The sequence below is a fragment of the Aspergillus pseudodeflectus genome (genome assembly GCF_044049435.1).
Source record: "Aspergillus pseudodeflectus strain CBS 756.74 chromosome Unknown BJX68scaffold_2, whole genome shotgun sequence".
Taxonomy (NCBI): domain Eukaryota; kingdom Fungi; phylum Ascomycota; class Eurotiomycetes; order Eurotiales; family Aspergillaceae; genus Aspergillus; species Aspergillus pseudodeflectus.
In genome coordinates, this window is record NW_027263778.1 from 632,550 (window position 1) to 651,464 (window position 18,915).

Sequence of the window (18,915 nt, forward strand, 5' to 3'; positions counted from 1 at the left end):
ATGCGCCTCGCCCACCTCCACTTCCCATCCATCACCCCTTTCACGCTTGTCGCAAACCTCCAACAAACCCTCACGACCCGCCTGCTCGCGCACAAAAAACTCCTCAGCTCACCAAGCTCCCCAACGCCACCAGCCCCGGACCCGACAATAATTACCTTTACCCCAAATCCAGTATACACAACGGGCCGACGAGACCTCCCGCCCTCAAACACAACTCCGACCTCCACCACAACCGAGACAACGCTCTCTCTTCCTCCCTCCCTCGAGCCAATCCGTCATCTCCTCACAGCACCATTATCGTCCCACAATGACAATCCGGTAGCGGAATACCACCCGACCCTCCGCGGCGGCCAGACGACGTACCATGGCCCCGGGCAGATGGTTGCGTATACAATCCTCGATCTCCGCCGGCTCGGCCTAACCCCGAGATGCCATATTCGGTTATTGGAGAATAGTGTACTGGATATGCTCTCGGGTTATGGAGTGACAGGGACTGTTACAGAGGATCCGGGCGTTTGGGTTCCTGGGAGGTCTACGGATGGTTCGCTGCCAAGAAAGATTACAGCTGTTGGAGTACATTTGCGGCGGAATATCAGCAGCTATGGAATCGGATTCAATGTTACAGAGGAGCCGATGTGGTATTTCCAACAGATTGTTGCGTGTGGACTCGAGGGGAGGGAGGCGACGAGCTTGGAGGGTCAAGGGGTTAAGGGTGTCTCAATTGAAGATGTTGCTGGGAGGTTTGTTGATGCCTTTGTGCGGAGGGTGAATGCAGATTTGGCGTGTGGCGGGAGTGCTACGGGAGAAAGGATAGAGGGTGTTTATAAGGTCGAAGAAAAAGACCTTGACTAGTGGTCACTATAGACTTGTACATATTGTAAGAACGACCACAATAATGAAACAAGACTTGAATTGAAACAAAGCCGATCCAGGAGTACATCAAAAGAGACATCGAGATACAAATACATGCACAGCGATACGTGTACAATGTCTAGAAGACACAAGGAAGAATCCGCTTAGATGGTCAATGAAAGTCAATGGATGGTCCGGCAGCCAAGGGATCCGCACTCTAATTCGAATGCGCGTCAGTTGACGCAGGGCGAATCTTGCCAGAAGTTAGACATTAAGTAGTAGTAGGAACCCACGTTGTGGAATTATATATAGCGAAGAGAATAAATGCCGACGCCGCATGAGCTGGAGTGCCGAGTCGTAAGCCATGAACGAGAAAGGCTCTCGTCGTTCAAGCACGAAGCAAAGAAGAAAAGGTCGTTGAAAGCAAGTCAAGCCGGGTATATAATGGATGGATAAATGTGAGAAGCGGTTGTGCTGTGAAGATCATTGGATGACACAGCGATTTTGCGAGCCGGAACTCTGTGTCTTGACGTCGAGGGCGACTTTGGCGGCTTCGTAAAAGGCTTCTCTAATGCCTCTGTTTTGCACAGCAGAGCATTCTATCCGCCGTCAATGCCGTTACTAGACGTTATAAAAGATGGTGTCTCACCTAGGTACTTGACGGCCCCGATTTCCTTGGCCTTTGCCAGTCCTTGCTCGTAAGTAATGACGTTTGGGTTGTCGTTTAAGAATTCATCTTTACGCAAATCACACTTGAGAGCTGTGAGGACCAGTTTCACACCAGGGCAGTTTTCCGATATCTCCTCAATCCATTTGCTGGCCACGTTTTCGAAGGAATCGGGGCTGTCAACCTGTCGCATATCTTAGCCATTCATCCTTGGTATTGCTTGAGGACTACTCACGCTAAAGCAGAGCATAATGACATGCGTGTCTTCGTATGACAGGGCCCGTAAGCGGTCGAATTCTTCCTGGCCGGCGGTGTCCCATAACGACAATTCCATGTGAACGTTATCGACGAAGATGTCTTGTAAGGATGAGTACGGCTTCAACAACAGGTTCCGAAGAATGGGGAAGTACCGTGAACGTAGTTTTCTAGGGTCACGGAAAGTCAGCTTATATCTTTATTGTACATATATTCTGCGGGAAGCCACGAACCAAAGACGGTCGGTTCACTATGCAAGTTTGCGGTGGTCAGTAAGTATTCGCATATCTAGTGAAGCAGCGCATGCATCGGGTTCTTACTAGACTGTTGGGAAATAACTAGACGTAGGTCAGTGGGAGTAAATACAGAGCGTGAGGGGGTAGGAGACCAACCCTCTGGTGAACACGTTCAAGGCCGAGGTTTTACCGCAAGCACCGTCGCCTCTATTTGATAGTCAGAACTGTTGAAGAAGCCATGTTTATCGTCTTCGCACTGACAATAGCACCATCTTGCGCCGAACAACTTTCTGGCGTCCGCAGAGATCCATCGTGTGCGCAAGACGAGGTTGGGGAAATGCGAGAGAGTCCAGGGGAAGGGGATTCGGGGTTCGACAAAGGCAGGCTGCTCGCAGCTGTTATATAAAAAGAATAAGAAATGTATATAGCGAATCGTAAGCGTGTGAAAGAGAGGATGAGGTTAATACAGAGATGCTTGTGGGAGTCGAAGAATTAAAGACTGCGCCTCGGGCGTGGCCCGCAATGATGGCGATGTCATCAAACCTACTTGGGGGACGAATAGGATGATCGTCATCTGCCAAGCGGTCGCGAGATTTCATTTCTTCCTGGTGCCTGAACCAGAAATCCTTGTCCATCTCATCTATTCCTAGAAAAATGGCTTTGAAGTACTATAAGATCGTCATGTCTCACTTCAGACCGTGGCTCCCCATCCACGGCTGTCTTGAGGGCAACGGCGATGTTCTGGGCCTCTTTGACGTGCTCCACTCTGCTTTGGATGTTTGGCTTGGTGCTGTCAGCCTCGATTCTTCACCTTCATGACTCGTTGTATTCGATACCTCAAGGTACGAAGTAGGTAGTTAGGTAATGATCGTGAAAGAGCGAAGTAGTTTGAGTAGTTCCTTGATATCAAGTCAACTGAGGTAGATTTTGAAACTGATGAGCGATGGGTCCGTGACATCAAATATATATGTCGAACAAACACGCACTGTTACTTGCATCATTACCAGAGAATGGCTCTGCTCGGCCTCTGAGCCATCTCAAGTATGTATCCGCATTGTAAGCAGTAGCAAGAAAAGATACCAAGCTTCAATAGTCCATATATACGCCATGGTATACAACAAAGATTCAGCTGGTAGGACCCACCAGAGGCTTGAAGGCGGGGAAGGCCCTGAATGGCTGATCGCAGCGGAAGCTCCGAGACTCTTTCACAACAGCACGCAAGCTCACCTTTATCTGTAACAACACAAGCGCTATTCTCTTTTTTTGACAGATCCCTACACCCGTGAAATCAGCACCTGGACTTTGCTCTCACACCTTATTATTCCTTCATTAGAATCATTCTGCCCTCAAGATGTCCGACGACGATGATTTCATGCACGATAGCGACGAGGAGTTAGTATCCGCTTCGCCGCAACCTTTGGTTTTGAATCACCCATCTCACGAGATCTACCGCTAGGTACGATTTTGAATACGAGGACGCCGACGATGACGAGACACAAGACATTGGAATCGAGAACAAATACTACAATGCCAAGCAGATCAAGGTCGATAATCCCGAGGAGGCGATCGACGAGTTCCTGGGAGTGCCCGCCCTGGAACAGGACAAAGGAGATTGGTAGATATTTATCCTCTATTCGGACTCCGGTTTTTTGAATGCTAAATGTATGACAGGGGCTTCAAAGGGTTGAAACAAGCGATTAAGCTGGAGTTTAAGCTGGGGAAATACAGTGATGTACGCTTTCCGTTGACAGCAGCCGCGCGATACTCACCCTTATTAGTCCGTCGAACACTACAGGGAACTCTTAACATATGTCAAGTCCGCCGTTACGCGAAATTATTCCGAAAAGTCGATCAACAACATGCTGGATTATATCGAAAAGGGTTCGGATGACGACAAGGCGTATCAGTGCATGGAGGAATTCTACTCGCTCACCCTTAACTCCTTCCAGAACACAAACAACGAGCGATTGTGGCTCAAGACGAATATCAAACTGGCCCGCCTCTGGTTAGAACGAAAGGAGTATGGCCAGCTAAGCAAAAAAGTCAAAGAGTTACACCGGGCTTGTCAGAAGGAGGATGGATCGGATGACACCAGCAAGGGCACATATCTACTGGAACTATACGCGCTAGAGATCCAAATGTACGCCGAGACGAAGAACAACAAACGACTCAAAGCCCTGTACCAGCGCGCTCTTCGTGTGCGATCGGCGGTGCCGCATCCCAAGATCATGGGGATTATCCGAGAATGCGGGGGCAAAATGCATATGAGTGAGGAGAATTGGGAAGAGGCGCAGAGCGATTTCTTTGAATCGTTCCGAAACTACGACGAGGCGGGCTCGATGCAGCGGATCCAGGTGCTCAAATATCTCGTGCTGACCACCATGCTGATGAAATCGGATATCAATCCCTTTCATTCGCAAGAGACGAAACCATACAAGAACGACCCCCGCATCTCTGCCATGACCGATCTAGTGGATGCATTCCAGAGAGATGACATTCACGCATACGAAGACGTGCTAAGCAAGAACCCGGACGTCTTGGCTGATCCTTTTATTGCAGAGAATATCGATGAGGTCAGCAGGAACATGCGCACCAAGGCCATTCTAAAACTGATTGCACCTTATACCCGGTTCACACTCAGGTTCATCTCCAAACACATTAAGATCTCGGACACAGAGGCGCAGGACATTTTGAGCTTCCTCATTCTTGACAAGAAGCTCAACGCCAAGATTGACGAGGAAAGTGGGACGGTCGTGGTCGAAAGCAAGAGCACAAGCGACGTGGATCGACTCCAGTCCCTGGAAGAGTGGAACGAATCTCTACGAGCGCTCTGGCAAGCGACTCTCAACGACGGCGACGGATTCAAAAACGAAGATGTATCGCAGGGTCTCAGCGCGTTTCCGCCGGGATATGGGATGCGAAGTGGCATGCTCTACCAATCGGCCTTTTCTAACGATGTTACTACAGGGGGTCTACGTTCCAGCCACCGATTCCGGAGAGGGGCTAAGGGTAGTAGCAGAGCAGGACCAGGACATGGGACCAAGACTGACCCGGATGATGACACCTTTTGAGCTGGAGGGGGGGAAAGAAGACAAAAGGGCGCAAGAGAACGATCGGAGGTTGTACGGGAGACAGAAATGGTACTACTGGTACTTGGACGATTGTCGAATCATGGAGTGATGTCCATTAATCCCGGCGGGCTGCTGGCTGGGCGCTGGTCTGTGGCCCGTGGCCTGCAGAAATCAAGATACTATCATTATTGAATTTCTCGGTCCTTTCGTTGCCGTGTGGTGGTGACTGCCGTGTACATAATATCATATGTAAGTCCTCACACACCGGGAGCACCAAATTACCAATAGTGCTGAGCATCTGGCGGTACATGCTGCACGACGAACGAATCCACAGCTCCCGGTGACCTGTAGGATCTCAGAAGGGACGAAGGAAGCATGATCCGCCCGTTGTTTGTCGGGGACGAGGTTTGCTGATTCGTGGGGATGAAATGCATGGTTGAGGAATGACAATTATATGAACAAAGCTGCAGCTGTAGACTTGCTAGTGGAGCCTAGAAAAAGAACGACTGGAGGTTGCTCGCCTACTCCGTCCATACCGAAATTGCGGTTGATTATGCTAGCTCCGAGTCCGTCGCGGTCTTTTGTGATTTTAGTTGGGCGAATGACCTTTTGGTTGGCAGAAGGATATATAATAAAGTGAGCCATTGGATGTATGTCTGTACGTATCCCCGAGCAATGCTAATAATGCCGCTTCTAGCCAACTGGAGTTTGCTAGCAACCCCAAGGTCTTCTTTGGCAAAGCTCTCTCCAAATTCAGAGCCAGATAAGGTACTTGCGGTGGCCTTTTCTCCGGTGCTTGACGATCGGCTGTCTCGCCCAAACCACTAATGCCAAACAATGCATGCGCCGTGAGTGGATGACATTTCAAACCTGCGCCGAGGCAGGAAGCGATCCTGCCGCCATACCCCCGTTTCTGACTCCGTTTCGTGATCGTTGGGTCTTGAGTCAAACTGAAGGCAAGATCTTGGTGACAAACAAACTAACTGTCAATAAATAATCGACGGCCTGAGAGAGGCTAGAGCAAAAAAAAGTCCAGGACGCGGGAAGAAGCAAAAATGTCGGGAGAAACCGAGCTGCTCCATTGTGCGGAGTACTTTAATCAAAATATCGAAGATCTGTCAAAAGGTACGATCACAGCAATTAAACCTTCAACGCCGAGTGCACCAGCTGTGCATACATGAGACGAATCGGAACTGTCCTTGCCACGCATGTAAGCTTGAAAGCGAAGGAAAAGAGAGGATGATCTCGGCAGGTACGGTGGACAGAGGCGATAACCATAGGGTAAAAAGGCAACCATCCGTCCTTAGCATGTCTGTGATATATAATATGTAGTGGACTCGACTACTGGAAAGATGAATGGTTCAGGCAGGCTTTCCGAGGTAGCTTATGCAAGGTCGGTCTGTCCCAGCTCGAGAAGAATGTTCCATCTCCCAGAATAGTTCACTTGGATGACTTGTCCAGATAACGTTGACCAAGAGTTATTGGTGAGTCTTCAGGATTTGAATTCCATACAGGCGGCCGAGGATGTCCACGAGGACGAGAAAGATGCTAGAGTTACCCAGCAGAACGGTCCTAAGACAGCGCCACAGTGGCCTGATCCCCTTCAATAAGACCACTTGATATAGATGTAGATCGGACCCTGGCACCTTGCCAGAGAATACGCAGTCCTAGAGGTGAACGCAACGAGATAGGGTTGGTGGACTAATCGACTGCAGGCCTCGAGCGAAGGGGTTGACGTTGCTTCTTCGGGCAGAGTATGGCTATTGGAAGCCTTACGCCGCAGTCTAGTGTGCTCCATAGCTCATTAACGGACGTCAAAGGAATCCTTCGACGATTCGTCTCCTCTGAAAGTGCGACTCCAAACTCTGCTGATCTGGCGAACCTGTAATGCAGCTGGAAACGAAGGATGGCATACGGGGCCAAAGCAATGCATAGTTGAAACTTTGTTTCGAGGTCTTATCGTCCTCGCATGGTGATTGTCAAAGAGCTGCGCAGCCGATGGCATTATTTCTTTTAGTTATCTGGCAAGGCCGTGAGAAAAAAAAGGCAAATTGGGTTGAAAGGCGTCGGCGATTCGGCGTCGATTGATTCCTGGCATCGTGCGTTTGCTTTCCAGCCCACCCTCGTAAATGCTTACTGCATGCAAGCCGGGTCGGAAAGCTAGATACAGCGAGGACCTGGACGGTCCGGAGCAACCCAGGTGCTCGTTTAGTACATAGTTAGATTAACTGCCCCTGCTAGCACAAGGACAACCGCCGCGAGCGCGCGGAGACCAAAGAAGGTCGACAGAGGCTCGTCTTCTGAATGGATGAATGGCCACGTCTTTGCAGTTGAGAAACGGACCAAGGATTCCTAGACGAGGGAATTTGGATCTGAAAGCCAGCCATCCTACTCGCAGGTTTGCACTAGGATTAGTTGCAGCAAGCATCGGCCCAGTCAAGCGCGGTGTGGTGCCCGGACATGTGGTCGCTTTCGAGTGCATGCAATGGGACGGGTTCTCTCTCTCCATTTTTGTTCTTTTTTTTTTTACCCTCGCTTTATCACGGCATGGACGGTGATGGGGCAAATTGTGATTTCAATTTCGACCATTAACACCCAGGATGGCGAGTCCCCATCCCATGGAGAAGGCTGAGGGGGGATGCGGTCTGAGCACCAGCGGAGAGCAAATGTTACTGGCTGGCAGAGGAGGATCCGGCATTTGTGACAACATCGGCCAGGAGGATGATCTGACCGTGGATGTGGATGGAGAAGAACAACAACAACAAAGTAGAGTGTTGACGAGCTTGGTATTATTTGTAAGACGCGATCCACAGCCTTATCTTGAATCGATCCTGTTCTGATTGCCCCTCATAGTCTGCCCGTGGATACTGAAGGTGAGTGACTGGACGCTGCGTAGCTAGTCCGTGAACCAAACCCCGCTGCTGGTGCTGCTGCTCCCCGCGACTTCCATCTCTCTCGCTCTCCCAGTCTTGCGTCGCGCCTTCCCTCGCTTTCCCTCCCTTTATTATTTATCCGGCACCCTCGCCTATCTTTCCTGGTCTCTCCCCCCGCTGCGATGGAGGACAGGCTATAATAAGACTCCTTCAACAAAGGTCAGAACTGCCCCTCCTCCCCCCGTGTGCAAGTGTATATGTACACAACCTCCGTCTCTTCGGCCTCCTCTAAACGCCCATTGGGGCGGACTTATATTCCATCTCCCTGATCTCATTTGATTCGAAGAAAACTTGTTGGTGAACAACCTTGGAAAGTGGATGGCTGCTGTGTCACATGCTTGATGGGCGATCTGGCTCGAAGCTTCGTCTGCTTTACACTTCTTCCATCTCGACCCCCAGCCAGCCCCTGCCTTCAATTCCTCTGTACCATCCTCTAGCACCTGCTAGTTGTTGTATAATTGATTTCCCCCATTCACCACCACCGCCCGACCACGATATTTCCTTGTGACGAAGCTTGAAGATGCTAAGGCTCCCATTAGATATCAGCAGGTTTCACCACTACTAAACACAACTTTTCAAGGAAGGATTGGACGCAGGAGAGGATAGTGCCTTCCTCAGACGATGTCCTTGGACTAAGACACGCCCTGATCGCTTCTTCCCGACCTTGTCTCGTGCCGCACTGCCCATTTCCGAACATATCTCGAACTTGGCTTTGTGCGATGTCCCTATCGGATCTTCATAGGAATCATTTCGATCCTTTAAATCACTTTCACCCTAGAGAGGAATCGGTCCCTGGGTTTTACTCTCAACCGCTGTCTTCGCCCGTTTTTATCAATCACGGCATCTCTCAGCTGTCAAGTGCTCTTTACGTTGCCGCTTACAACATGAACCCGATGTCGACCGAAGAGATGGAGCGGTACCAGGAGCTCTCCAACAAGTTCGAGCCGGAGCTCCCGGTAAGCAAATTAAAGCATTGACACGGACGTAAGGCATAGCTAACACATCGAGCAGGGGCCCCTCGTCTCCCACAAACAGTCTACCGAAGCGATTGCCGTTGAATACGCCAATGCGGATCCCGCTTTTGCAACCAAGACAAACGTATGATAAAGATGGGCCCTTTTGCTGGCGACCATGATATTGACTGCCTATAGGCGCTGGCTGTGACGCACCCTCAATCGCGCATCATGAAAGGTGATGGCAATTGTGGCTGGAGAGGTAAACGGCATAATCCACATCCCAAGCCATGATAAGAAGCTTACACGTATCTTAGCTGTCGCTTTTGGATACTTTGAGAGCCTTTTCAACTTTCGTAATCCCATGCAAGCACAACAGGAACTGGTACGAATCAAGTCTCTAAACACGATTCTCGATCAGGTTGGCCAGGAAGAGCATCTGTATGAGATTTTTGTGGATGCTACGGAGGAGGTCTTTGGTCAAATAATCGGTGCCATCGAGCGGGGCGAGCGCGACGACTCCTTCCTTGTCGCGCTCTTCAATGATGAATACAACTCTAATGCCATTATCACTCATTTCCGCGTCAGTAACCCCGTCGTTGTACCCGCGCTCGAACACGAGATTGATGATAGTCCTCATGCTAATCGTTCGGGATAGCTTCTGACCAGTGCTTGGATGAAACTGAACCCTCACCGTTACCAGGCGTTCCTGTCGATGCCTCTAGACCAATACTGTGCGACCCGGATAGAGACAGTCAAGACGGAGATTGACGAAGTTGGTCTACAAGGCTTGGTCGACGGAGTGATTGAGGCTTCCGGGCTCACGGTGGAAATCCTCTATCTCGATCGTAGCGAAGGTGACGCAGTGACTTCGCACGTTCTCTCACCACCAAGGCCGGGCCACGGGGCTATTCGCCTCCTCTACCGACCGTAAGTTTACCCGATGCTAGTTTGGTCTGCGAACATGACTAAATCCAACTTAGAGGCCATTATGACCTGCTTTATCAGCCGACTCTGAACATGCAGCCCATGGTCAACATTCAATATGCCATGTCTTCTGATTACTCAACTTGGGGAACTGATCAACTCTCATTCGACGTCAATTCTAGCCTGATGGCGATTCCCAATTTGATGATGGACACGTCATTTGGACTGGCACATTCAATGCCCCAACCTCCCTCTGATCCGTTCCGGGTGTCTCCACCTCAGGAAGTTTATCAGCCTCCTGTACATACACCACCACCAACAACGATTGCCCCGCCACAGCCGCCTATTCGATTGACCGGGCCTCCTCCAATCATGAGCGCATTGCCTCCGCGGTCCAACGATGGGCCTCAAATCCGGTTAAACCCGCTCGTCATGAAACCTAATTTGAGCCATTCACTTCCAGTCACTGCCCCATTCAAAAAGTACGCGCCTTTTACCTACACCTGCAATTCTCTCAGAGTTGACTAACTGGTTGCCAGTTCCCCGTATAATCAAGCCCATTTTCAGAATCAAGATTTCGAACCAATTCACTGGGAGCCTCACGAATCCAGAAAATAAGTTGATGCAACATATCTTGTGATCATTCTCCACCAAACTTCCATGACCCACGAACTGTATGACCCCGCGATACGAACTCCACATGCCACAGATGCCTTGCCCTGGCGGCGAAACTGAGATACAATGCGCCACTAGCCAAATTATTTGCTGTTTTCTCTTGTTTTGTTCGTACTACTTCGTCTTTCCATCTATTAGCGTGTGCTAGTTGCATAGGTGTGAGCGGATTTGATTGCTATCTGAGCTTTCAAGGGAACCACTTGGTTCTCAACACTAATGAAAGAGTGCGAGGCTTTTGTGAATTTTTACACAAACAACAACTTTGACACGGTCTGTTTTCGATCTTACACTGAGTTCTCAATACTCGCATTACTTAGCTTGCTATTGGAAAGTGTAAACAAGAAAAGCTACAAGCTTGTTAGCCGTACATTAATGCCCCTAGCAGTACCGATAGCTTGAGGTAGCGAGTACCTGAGCCGAGTTGAGACCCCTTGCAGAATTGAGCTCCATCTTTCAAGAACAAGCGGAAGCAATGTACTACGGAGTTTAGACTGTACAGCCGGATATGCGTTAATTTCCCATCACCAAAAGTGGTCCCGTCATCTGTATATGGCGCTGAAGAGAAGACACAACCGTAGAACTTGAGCAGCCGGTAGCAAGATGAGACGTCATGCGCGGGTTTCACACGGGACTAGCATTCCCTCCAAAGATAATTTGGGCTATGAGGTATAAATGGCCTCGGTTCGAGCTCTTGATTTGTCGTTCATGGGTGAAAAAGCAAGGAGAAATCGCACCCAATTGGCCGACGCTTAACTTGCGGTTGCCGAGCACCTTGGGTGGGTACGCGTGCAGTACGTAACAACCAAAGTGGGGAGATGGACCCGGACATGCTATGGTATCAGTTTTGAACTGGCGGCAGAAGGTTACTTCATGCGCAATATCCTTCGTTTGTCCTCCCTCATGTGTGATCTCAGAAATGGCAACTCATTATGCTGAAGGTATAGTGTGTCAGGTGAATTCATTTCGGGGCGTTGGCGCAAAGTTCACCCATTCAGAGAAGTCCATTCCAGTGGTGATGTTCAATTCCTGGTCGACATCGGGGAACATGCTTCCAAAAGTTGGGTCATTGAAGAGTTGATCCGCAAAGGGCATATATATTGGCTGTGATTGTTGTCGATGGTGTGGCGCTCCGACAGATCCGGCTGGGGATGTAGGAGTCGTCGAGTATACAGGTGAGATTAGACGATTGATAACGTCAAGACAGCGGCCAGCGAGGTGATTGTGGCTGAGCGAGGGATGCATCAGAAGCGCTTTTGTGGATTCAATTTCTTGAAGCCAGCTCGGGGCGTCCGCACTTGTTGGATCCGTCATCAGAAGAATGATTGGGATTAGACCAGCTTGGAAGAGAAAGTAGCTGTTCCGAACGTTAGCTAGAATTATCGATTCTGAACGGGGACATACAGCATATACCATGCACCGAGGCGTGTGCAGAGATGGTTGTTTACAAAGTCCGTGATCGATGATATGGTGAGTCGTGCGTTCCGGAGGCACAGCATCCTACAGTCGAGTTCAAAGGGGTCTTCTGGTTCTGTGGGTGTATTTGGAGTCCATCTTCGAGACGCCCACCTTAGAAGAACGGGGCGGTAAATGAGAATTCTTAGATTCCAGTCCCGCCACAGAAGTCGGTTGCGAACCAGAGCAAAGTTATCCGATACCGGAAGGGAGTTGGGCTGCTTTATATAGTCGGGGAGTGCGTTGTACCATTCCTCGATGGGTTTCTGGAGATTCAGCGTCTCCTCAGGGGTCAGGCTGGGACCAGAAATAAGGCGCTGGTAGACACTGTTTGTCAACAAATGGAATCTAGCCTGCGCAATCATTCCGGAGTACAAGGTGGGCTCGTTGACCTCTGGGGGTAGAGCCACAGAACTCGCGGTGAGCGCTTCATCATGAATGTTGACAACGTGTTTCACATCCATGACACTATCCTCTGGGAGAAGGATGGGTCGACCGAACGTCTTTGCAGCACCACTGTCAAATATGTAGACACCCCACCATAGTCGCCTACGGACTTCTCGTTGCAGGAGACTGATCTTCCACCCATGGAATTCCTTGTGCAGTCCAAGGCTCATAGACATTCTGACTGCAAGCCCCAGAAAGTTCCAGCCTGTATTTGGCTTGTTCCTCTTTTGCGCATAATTGCTCAGGAACAACAGTGCTTGAACAAGAGTGAGATTACCGGCTTCAAACACGGACATTTGTTGTAACCGGCTTCTGGCTTCTTGGTAGAATGTGATGTCTAGGTCGGAATTATCGTCCCCAATGCACCATGCCCCCAGGGCGAGAATCGTGTTTAAAAGGACATGCCACGCCGGCCCATGGGGTCGGGGGAGTTGTTCGTAAAATTGAGCTCGGAACGTGGCCTCGTGAACAAATGGATAACTTGTGTGGTAGTTTAAAAAGAAAGCATCCATGAATGCCTGTTCAACAACGCCAGACGGGGCAATGTTCAGAAGTTGGGATTTCAAGGGAATCCTATCCGAGTTGTCCACTGGCCTTGATGAACCAGATGGGATGTTGAGATCGAAACCATGCTTGAGCAGCGCTCGGAGCGGCACGACGCTTGAGGATGCCCCTTATATCGTTAGCATAGGATATGAAAGGGAACAAAAAAAAGCCTGACATACCAAAGTAACCCGCGCCCTCTGGCTTTATGGACAAAGCAGCCATTCCATCTGTCAAGTCACCGACCGTAATCCTGTTTTCAGTCCAGTCAAACCCATCCGCTTGTTGGGGTAGGGCTTCCGGAGCGGGTTCGTGCCGATCTGCCTCAGCCTTTGCGGGTGTCGAATGCCTTGATGAAGACTTGGATGAGGAACTGGCTTTTGGAAGTGATTCTTGATCATGCAAGAGAGAGCGAACCGTCGCGTCCAGATCACCTCCGGGGAACAGCCTCCCGAGGGCAGTTTCGAAGATATGCAAGCGGTCTTCCACATAGGTCAAGTGCCTGTAGTTGTTAACATTAAAGTAGAAGAGAAGGGAAGACATATGCAAAAGACTCACTGGCGTGTCAAGGGGCTTCTAGTAACCTTTGGGCTATACTTGCACTCCTTGTTCAACTGCTTGCATTGTTGACAAGTGGGCTTCTCCTTGGAGCACTATAAGTCTTTAGTTTCAGCCTTTAAGCTAGGATCGAGGATCTACTACCTTGGACTTTCGTAAACGACATTCATCACACTGTTATGTAGAGTTAGAACTTGTACCGTGCTTCCCAGTGAGAAACTTACTGCATAAGAATGAGAATCGCGAGTACTAGCCATGTTTATCTTGTTTTTCGACACCAGGTATTTCGCGCTCTTTGACAATGACAGAGAACTGGGATCATCTGCGCATTGGGGGTTAGCAGGGTGGGAGATGTTGCCATATGGGTCGAATTGAGCGTATAGATAGATGCTCGAACAACAACTAAACGTGCTTCCACCAGATTGGGATAGGAAGGAATATTGATCATAGGGACGTCTGTTCCGGATAATATGATGGACAGAACGTGATGGGGGAAAAGTTCAGCCAAGGCGCAGACACATGCCGTAGCAGCGAGAAGTTCCGCGGGGAAGAACTTGGCCTCGAGGAGCAGTCGCTGCAGTGGGGTACATAGAGCACGGATATGAAGGTGGACTCACGGTCGGCAGAGGCGGAATTTGATGTGCACTCCAAGGTCTAAGCGGCGGCCGGCGCATTTATTCTTATGGAGCCCATGAGAGACAAGAAAAGCGCGCGCTTGACGGTCAGATGGACGGGAATAAGCCTGGAGAACTTTGAGAGATGAAGATTGAAGATGGGTTGAGACTTGGGTGGGGGAGCTGGTCATGTGACCATGCCATATTTTCCCTCAACAGCCAATTGTTTGCTTGAGCAATTACAAAAAGATGGTATCTGTTCATAAGGACTATATATTAGAACTGCATGGTATCCTAGTCTTACCACTCCCAGCCGTTGGTCTATCATATCTAGTACTGAATAGCACAACAAGCAACTAGGTGTACCTATACTTCGCTGGATACCTTAAACGTGGGGCAACTCAGGTACCAGATCTGGCCAATCAATCATCCTTTTGTGCCTCCAATTTTCACGACGTCATTTGGGACTGGAATATTTCGAGTTAACGCCAAAATTCATCTATCTGATGCAGTTCGATGGCACCCGAGAGACGGGACTATATTCCTGACTCCATATCATTGCATACTAGGTTGCAGCGATGCCCAGCCAACTAGCACTCCCCCATCTACTCACGCCATATGTGGTTTCCCCGCCACAATCTACACTCACACTTGTGTCGTCTATCCTGGGAGCCACTGGCAATTGGTTGGTACTGCGATTTCTATATGCAGCATTAGGCAACTCGCCTGCCTCCAATCCTGGATATGGGGGCCCAGAAGCCGAAACTCGAAAGACGAGGAGAGTGGTGCTCGTGAGTTTTCTCCGGGGATGGGAGTTCTGGAGGTCGGAAGCAAAACGATTGGTATGCCCCTCCTGAGCCTTAATGTGCTATCCTCCAACTCCTGGAGATCAAGAGCAAGAATTTGGCTAACGTGTAGGTAAATCTCAAGGGCCTTGACCTAGCACGCCTTACAGAAAAGCGCCAATTCGCATTTGTTGACGGACTCTCCGAACTTTTCTCCGCTCCATCTACTTCTTCACAGCCAGCACCTACGCCGCAACACTACCCCGGAACTGGCATAGCTCCTCGAACGACACTTCCCATACGATCACAGCCTGCCCCAGCACGGTCACGCCAGCCAGTGCCCGCATCTACTGGTAGCGATGGCGCTTCGCCTCGGGCTGTGAGGCAGTCTGACCCGATAAAAAGACTGCACTTTGCGGGCAGTGGCCTTGCCGCGTTGGATACGATTGAAAAGGAGATTACAATGGTGATAAACGAACTGAAAGCTTCAGGACCAGAGGAAGATGAAGATGATTCCGAGATTCTACTGGTCATTGATCAGCCAGATTTCCTACTCGCTGCGACTGGGCTGAGAAAGGGCATAGGCGCTACGGAAATGGGGGAATGGATCATGGGTCTACAGCAGGTATGTTCGAGAAGATGTAATGAGAGATACGAGCCGGATCCAGCTGACGGTGCCCTCCACTGAACGTCTAGGCTGCTTCTGCGACCATTGCAACGATCTCCGCCGACTCTCCGCTAATACACAATGCATCTACATTTGTTCACCAGGCAACGACGCCATTAGAGACGGAGCATGCGGCGTTCGCTGTTGGGATGGCTCACAGAGCTAGCATGATTATGCAGCTTCGAAACCTAGAGACAGGCGCTGCGAGGGACGTGAGTGGGGTGCTGAGAGTCAGTAAAGGAGGGGCTTGGGGGCAGAGAGAGAGTGCCAGTGGGACAGAAAGCTGGGAAGAGAAGGAAGTACTGTATTTTGTCCAGAGAGATGGTGGTGCCAATGTGTTTGGACGCGGGGAATAGGCTAGTATGTTTATCCAATACCGTGGCCGGGCACGCTGGGTCTTTAAAAGGCATGGCCTCGTACGCTGTAGTCCGCTGGATGGATTCAGAGACAGATCGCATTGAATGGATATCTCAATATCGACTCGGCCACAAGACGGTATATTCGCCAGCCATAAACAAGCAAGGAAATTCATTCATGTTTGTCCCTTTTTTTGAACTTGATCCATTTCGAAGGCCCATGAGATTTGAAAATTTTCTGTCTTCCAGATACCGTCAATTCGGTGCCCTTCATTCTAAGATAAAAGTGCCCTGACGGCAAAAGCGAAGACTTGTCCCAACACCAACTCCACGGGGAAAGCATCTTTTGCGCCCCCCGCATATGAAAACCGCTTGCTTCAAATGCGAGGCTCCTCACTCATACCGACCACTCTCCAGCCCTTGGGAACAGAAACGCCGCATCGAAGTCGATTTAGTGGTTCTCAGGGCCACGGGCGCCCTTGGGAGTGCCGACCTGGAAGCCGTTCTTGAAGCGGCGGTGGACTTCACGGAGGTGGGACATTCTGCCGGTACCGGTGGTCTTGCGTCGCTTGGCCTTCTCGCTCCAGTTGACTATTGCCCAGATATTCTCGTAAGCCCATGCTCATAACACACTCCCAAAAAAAATTCCTCCAATCACGCGCTCAAGGAAAAGGATGTAGGGGTTATTCGTACACTTGCGAGTCTTAGCAGCGGGGTATCCGCAGTTCGAGCAAGTCGACTTCTGGATGTGGTAGGAGCGGCGGCCTGGATTCGGTGACAGAGGTCGTTAGCCCTATGTGTCTGCACCCCGACTCATTCTTCAATTGAATCCAATCTTCAAAGATCTTCTTGTAACGTCGGGAAACGGTTCGGAGGAATGGGATTACTGACCACAACGGCGGCACAGAGTGTGAGTCTTGTTGTGGCGCTTGCCGAAGCTGGAGGTACCCTTCGCTATATTCGTTGTCAGTTCGCAAATTTCTCTCGCGGATTCGGTTCAGCGGCGGACGTACTCATCTTGAATTACGGGAACTGTGAACAAATGACTTGTTAGTACAAAAGTCCGGTTTGCAAGAAACAATCAAGATATCTCCGTCAGAACTTACCTGGCGATTCCGTTGAAGGGCTGGTTGTCGTTGTCGTCGTCGCTTCTAGGCGGATCGAAAGTTGCGCTGGATCGGGGCGTCCTGCTAAGCGATAGTGGGCAAGGGCACAAGCCCTGGGGGCGCCAAGAGACCAAGAGACCAAGAGACAATCATCACATGACCAACCCCAACACGTGACATCGCTGTCCCGTCTGAGTATATAGGAGCGATCTTATCGTGAGCTCGATCTCTAGGGAGTTAATCCATTTGCGAAGTTCATTGTTTCATGGTATGTAGTACAAATTACAGACGCTAAACCGATCACATTGCGATAATTCCTCAGCAGGACCGCTGAACTATTTACCATCGTCTTGGCCTATAAATGAAGCCATGGGATCATCGGCGGCCAGTCTGCTGCGCTTATAAGAGTCAAACTCTTCCTCTGAGATTCCTGTTTGAACCTCCATTAGGGTTCGCTTCTTCGTGGTCGAATCCCGCTGTTGACTCGTGCTCTCAGAGTTTGTAGCTTCGTCTGGGTTGGCAGGCGTATCAATGGCATGCGAGGGCTTCTCTGCGTCGGCCTCGGGAAGTAGCAACATGTTACCTCCCTCCTCGAATGCTCTTTTCCCCTCTTCACCCGTACAGTAGCTATTTTTGACGGTCGAGAAACAGCACGCATAACCCCATTGAAAATTATGCCACCAACTTCCCCATACAGATTTGTGGTTGTTCGTAAGGATATCTTCAGGATACTTTGACTTTGCTGCCTTCTTCGGCGCGCCTTTGATCGCTCCTGTTTCATCGTATTCAACAAATCGTTCATTCTCGATAACAATCGTGTCGCCGAGCGGTTTTGGTTTCAGATGCTGTTCACCACCGTACTTTTCGAGAAGCGCCTTGCGTTGTGTTTCGCGCTTCGCAGTCTCCTCGGCCAGCTCCTTCTTCCGCATGATTTCGCCTGAGGTTGGGTTGGCCTGTAGGTGGATTTTCTGAATACCACGTTCTTGTGCTTCCCATGCATATCGTTGGGCTCTTTCGAATTCAGCTGCATCACCCGAAGAACGCACAAAGTTTTCTTCAGCCACAAGAGCAGCGGCCATATCCTCTTGGGCGCCCATGTCTACCATGCGTCGCGTCTTCGGATCGTACTTGGCCGAATCCAAATCGAGATTCAGCAGGTACTTTGCGGTATCTTCTCGAAGTCGTAGGTTGCGGGTCGCCGTGCTTTGTTGTCTCCCCATATCAGACTCCTCCGCATATCGAGCTTCCTGCTCGGTGGCATCCTCATCTAGATCATCGTTCGCGGCCGTGGGGTCCTTTTTCGTTTGGCGTTTGAGCTTTTCCAGTTCCTCATATTCCTCCACTACTTGTCGATACTCGCCGGCATCGTACCCATTCCATCGGTCTCTTTTGGCGTCCCAGCCCAGGTCGACGTTTTGTATAATTTCGTCGGCTTGGATGTCTTTGCCTGTCCACTTTGCACCTTGCTTCCTCGGCCGGCTCAAGCATTCCTTGGTTTTGTGGGTCATGGCACCACAGTTCTCACAAGCGCCTTTGCGATATTTGGTGGCAGCTGGACCGGCACGCTTCCCGCGCTCGTACCATTTCGATTGATCTGCCGTTGATTTCTGAAGCCGCTGATGCTCTAGATAATCATTTGCTGAGGAATCATCGTCGACGTAAAAGGGCTTCTTGGAAATGAAAGCCGGGATATACTCGTTGCGCTCTTTCGATGCGACGTCTGCAGGTTTTCGCGACATGGCGACGATATATATGCGGCGGGCAAGAAACGGCCGTGGAATAAAGTGTACTTATGAAGAGTATTTAGAGCAAGGTCAT

The 18,915-nt window shown here is 50.1% G+C and overlaps 7 protein-coding genes across 7 annotated transcripts; 4 read left to right on the forward strand and 3 right to left on the reverse strand.

Moving 5' to 3' along the window:
* On the forward strand, positions 1 to 852 carry BJX68DRAFT_261216 (lipoyl(octanoyl) transferase LIP2; the record flags this gene model as incomplete). Its single annotated transcript, XM_071044111.1, has 1 exon — positions 1 to 852. One exon carries the CDS (start codon positions 1 to 3, stop codon positions 850 to 852), a length of 852 nt encoding a protein of 283 aa, XP_070904945.1.
* A 203-nt stretch (positions 853 to 1,055) lies between these two features.
* On the reverse strand, positions 1,056 to 2,630 carry rho3 (Rho family GTPase RHO3). Its single transcript, XM_071049800.1, has 9 exons — positions 2,272 to 2,630; positions 2,167 to 2,217; positions 2,095 to 2,112; positions 2,008 to 2,024; positions 1,930 to 1,944; positions 1,755 to 1,876; positions 1,502 to 1,703; positions 1,146 to 1,451; positions 1,056 to 1,069 (listed from the first exon to the last, which is right to left on the reverse strand). The coding sequence occupies exons 1-8, from the start codon at positions 2,319 to 2,321 to the stop codon at positions 1,336 to 1,338; spliced, it is 591 nt and encodes a 196-aa protein (XP_070904946.1). The 5' UTR covers positions 2,322 to 2,630; the 3' UTR covers positions 1,056 to 1,069; positions 1,146 to 1,335.
* Positions 2,631 to 3,208: 578 nt separating this feature from the next.
* On the forward strand, positions 3,209 to 5,306 carry BJX68DRAFT_81158 (putative COP9 signalosome subunit 2 (CsnB)). The gene is made up of 4 exons (XM_071049801.1): positions 3,209 to 3,402; positions 3,467 to 3,625; positions 3,682 to 3,742; positions 3,789 to 5,306. The coding sequence occupies exons 1-4, from the start codon at positions 3,362 to 3,364 to the stop codon at positions 5,079 to 5,081; spliced, it is 1,554 nt and encodes a 517-aa protein (XP_070904947.1). The 5' UTR covers positions 3,209 to 3,361; the 3' UTR covers positions 5,082 to 5,306.
* Positions 5,307 to 8,733: 3,427 nt separating this feature from the next.
* On the forward strand, positions 8,734 to 10,512 carry BJX68DRAFT_251969 (OTU family ubiquitin thioesterase; the record flags this gene model as incomplete). Its single annotated transcript, XM_071042477.1, has 7 exons — positions 8,734 to 8,970; positions 9,026 to 9,112; positions 9,166 to 9,229; positions 9,285 to 9,550; positions 9,626 to 9,897; positions 9,951 to 10,376; positions 10,434 to 10,512. 7 exons carry the CDS (start codon positions 8,734 to 8,736, stop codon positions 10,510 to 10,512), a joined length of 1,431 nt encoding a protein of 476 aa, XP_070904948.1.
* Positions 10,513 to 11,062: 550 nt separating this feature from the next.
* Positions 11,063 to 13,826, reverse strand: BJX68DRAFT_275591 (putative C6 transcription factor (Gal4); the record flags this gene model as incomplete). Its single annotated transcript, XM_071047881.1, has 6 exons — positions 11,063 to 11,923; positions 11,971 to 13,141; positions 13,194 to 13,513; positions 13,570 to 13,664; positions 13,714 to 13,743; positions 13,794 to 13,826. 6 exons carry the CDS (start codon positions 13,824 to 13,826, stop codon positions 11,518 to 11,520), a joined length of 2,055 nt encoding a protein of 684 aa, XP_070904949.1. The 3' UTR covers positions 11,063 to 11,517.
* An 826-nt stretch (positions 13,827 to 14,652) lies between these two features.
* On the forward strand, positions 14,653 to 16,172 carry BJX68DRAFT_81434 (uncharacterized protein). Its single transcript, XM_071049802.1, has 3 exons — positions 14,653 to 15,025; positions 15,114 to 15,593; positions 15,665 to 16,172. The coding sequence occupies exons 1-3, from the start codon at positions 14,762 to 14,764 to the stop codon at positions 15,989 to 15,991; spliced, it is 1,071 nt and encodes a 356-aa protein (XP_070904950.1). The 5' UTR covers positions 14,653 to 14,761; the 3' UTR covers positions 15,992 to 16,172.
* Positions 16,173 to 16,442: 270 nt separating this feature from the next.
* Positions 16,443 to 18,836, reverse strand: BJX68DRAFT_261222 (Pre-mRNA splicing Prp18-interacting factor-domain-containing protein; the record flags this gene model as incomplete). Its single annotated transcript, XM_071044112.1, has 6 exons — positions 16,443 to 16,582; positions 16,685 to 16,756; positions 16,848 to 16,945; positions 17,005 to 17,023; positions 17,098 to 17,178; positions 17,441 to 18,836. The coding sequence occupies 6 exons, from the start codon at positions 18,834 to 18,836 to the stop codon at positions 16,443 to 16,445; spliced, it is 1,806 nt and encodes a 601-aa protein (XP_070904951.1).
* Between the last annotated feature and the right edge of the window lie 79 nt (positions 18,837 to 18,915).

What these genes read in the sequence shown, in the direction of transcription:
- BJX68DRAFT_81434 (XM_071049802.1), top strand. Translation starts at nt 14,762, where the DNA reads ATGCCCAGCCAACTAGCACTCCCCCATCTACTCACGCCATATGTGGTT. An exon ending in GGTCGGAAGCAAAACGATTG is followed by an intron (nt 15,026 to 15,113) that starts GTATGCCCCTCC and finishes GTAAATCTCAAG; the next exon opens with GGCCTTGACCTAGCACGCCT. An exon ending in GGATCATGGGTCTACAGCAG is followed by an intron (nt 15,594 to 15,664) that starts GTATGTTCGAGA and finishes CTGAACGTCTAG; the next exon opens with GCTGCTTCTGCGACCATTGC.
- BJX68DRAFT_81158 (XM_071049801.1), top strand. Translation starts at nt 3,362, where the DNA reads ATGTCCGACGACGATGATTTCATGCACGATAGCGACGAGGA. An exon ending in ATGCACGATAGCGACGAGGA is followed by an intron (nt 3,403 to 3,466) that starts GTTAGTATCCGC and finishes ATCTACCGCTAG; the next exon opens with GTACGATTTTGAATACGAGG. An exon ending in GAACAGGACAAAGGAGATTG is followed by an intron (nt 3,626 to 3,681) that starts GTAGATATTTAT and finishes AATGTATGACAG; the next exon opens with GGGCTTCAAAGGGTTGAAAC.
- rho3 (XM_071049800.1), bottom strand. Translation starts at nt 2,321, where the DNA reads ATGGATCTCTGCGGACGCCAGAAAGTTGTTCGGCGCAAGATGGTGCTA. An exon ending in CGGCGCAAGATGGTGCTATT is followed by an intron (nt 2,218 to 2,271) that starts GTCAGTGCGAAG and finishes ACTATCAAATAG; the next exon opens with AGGCGACGGTGCTTGCGGTA. An exon ending in TCATTATGCTCTGCTTTAGC is followed by an intron (nt 1,704 to 1,754) that starts GTGAGTAGTCCT and finishes GATATGCGACAG; the next exon opens with GTTGACAGCCCCGATTCCTT.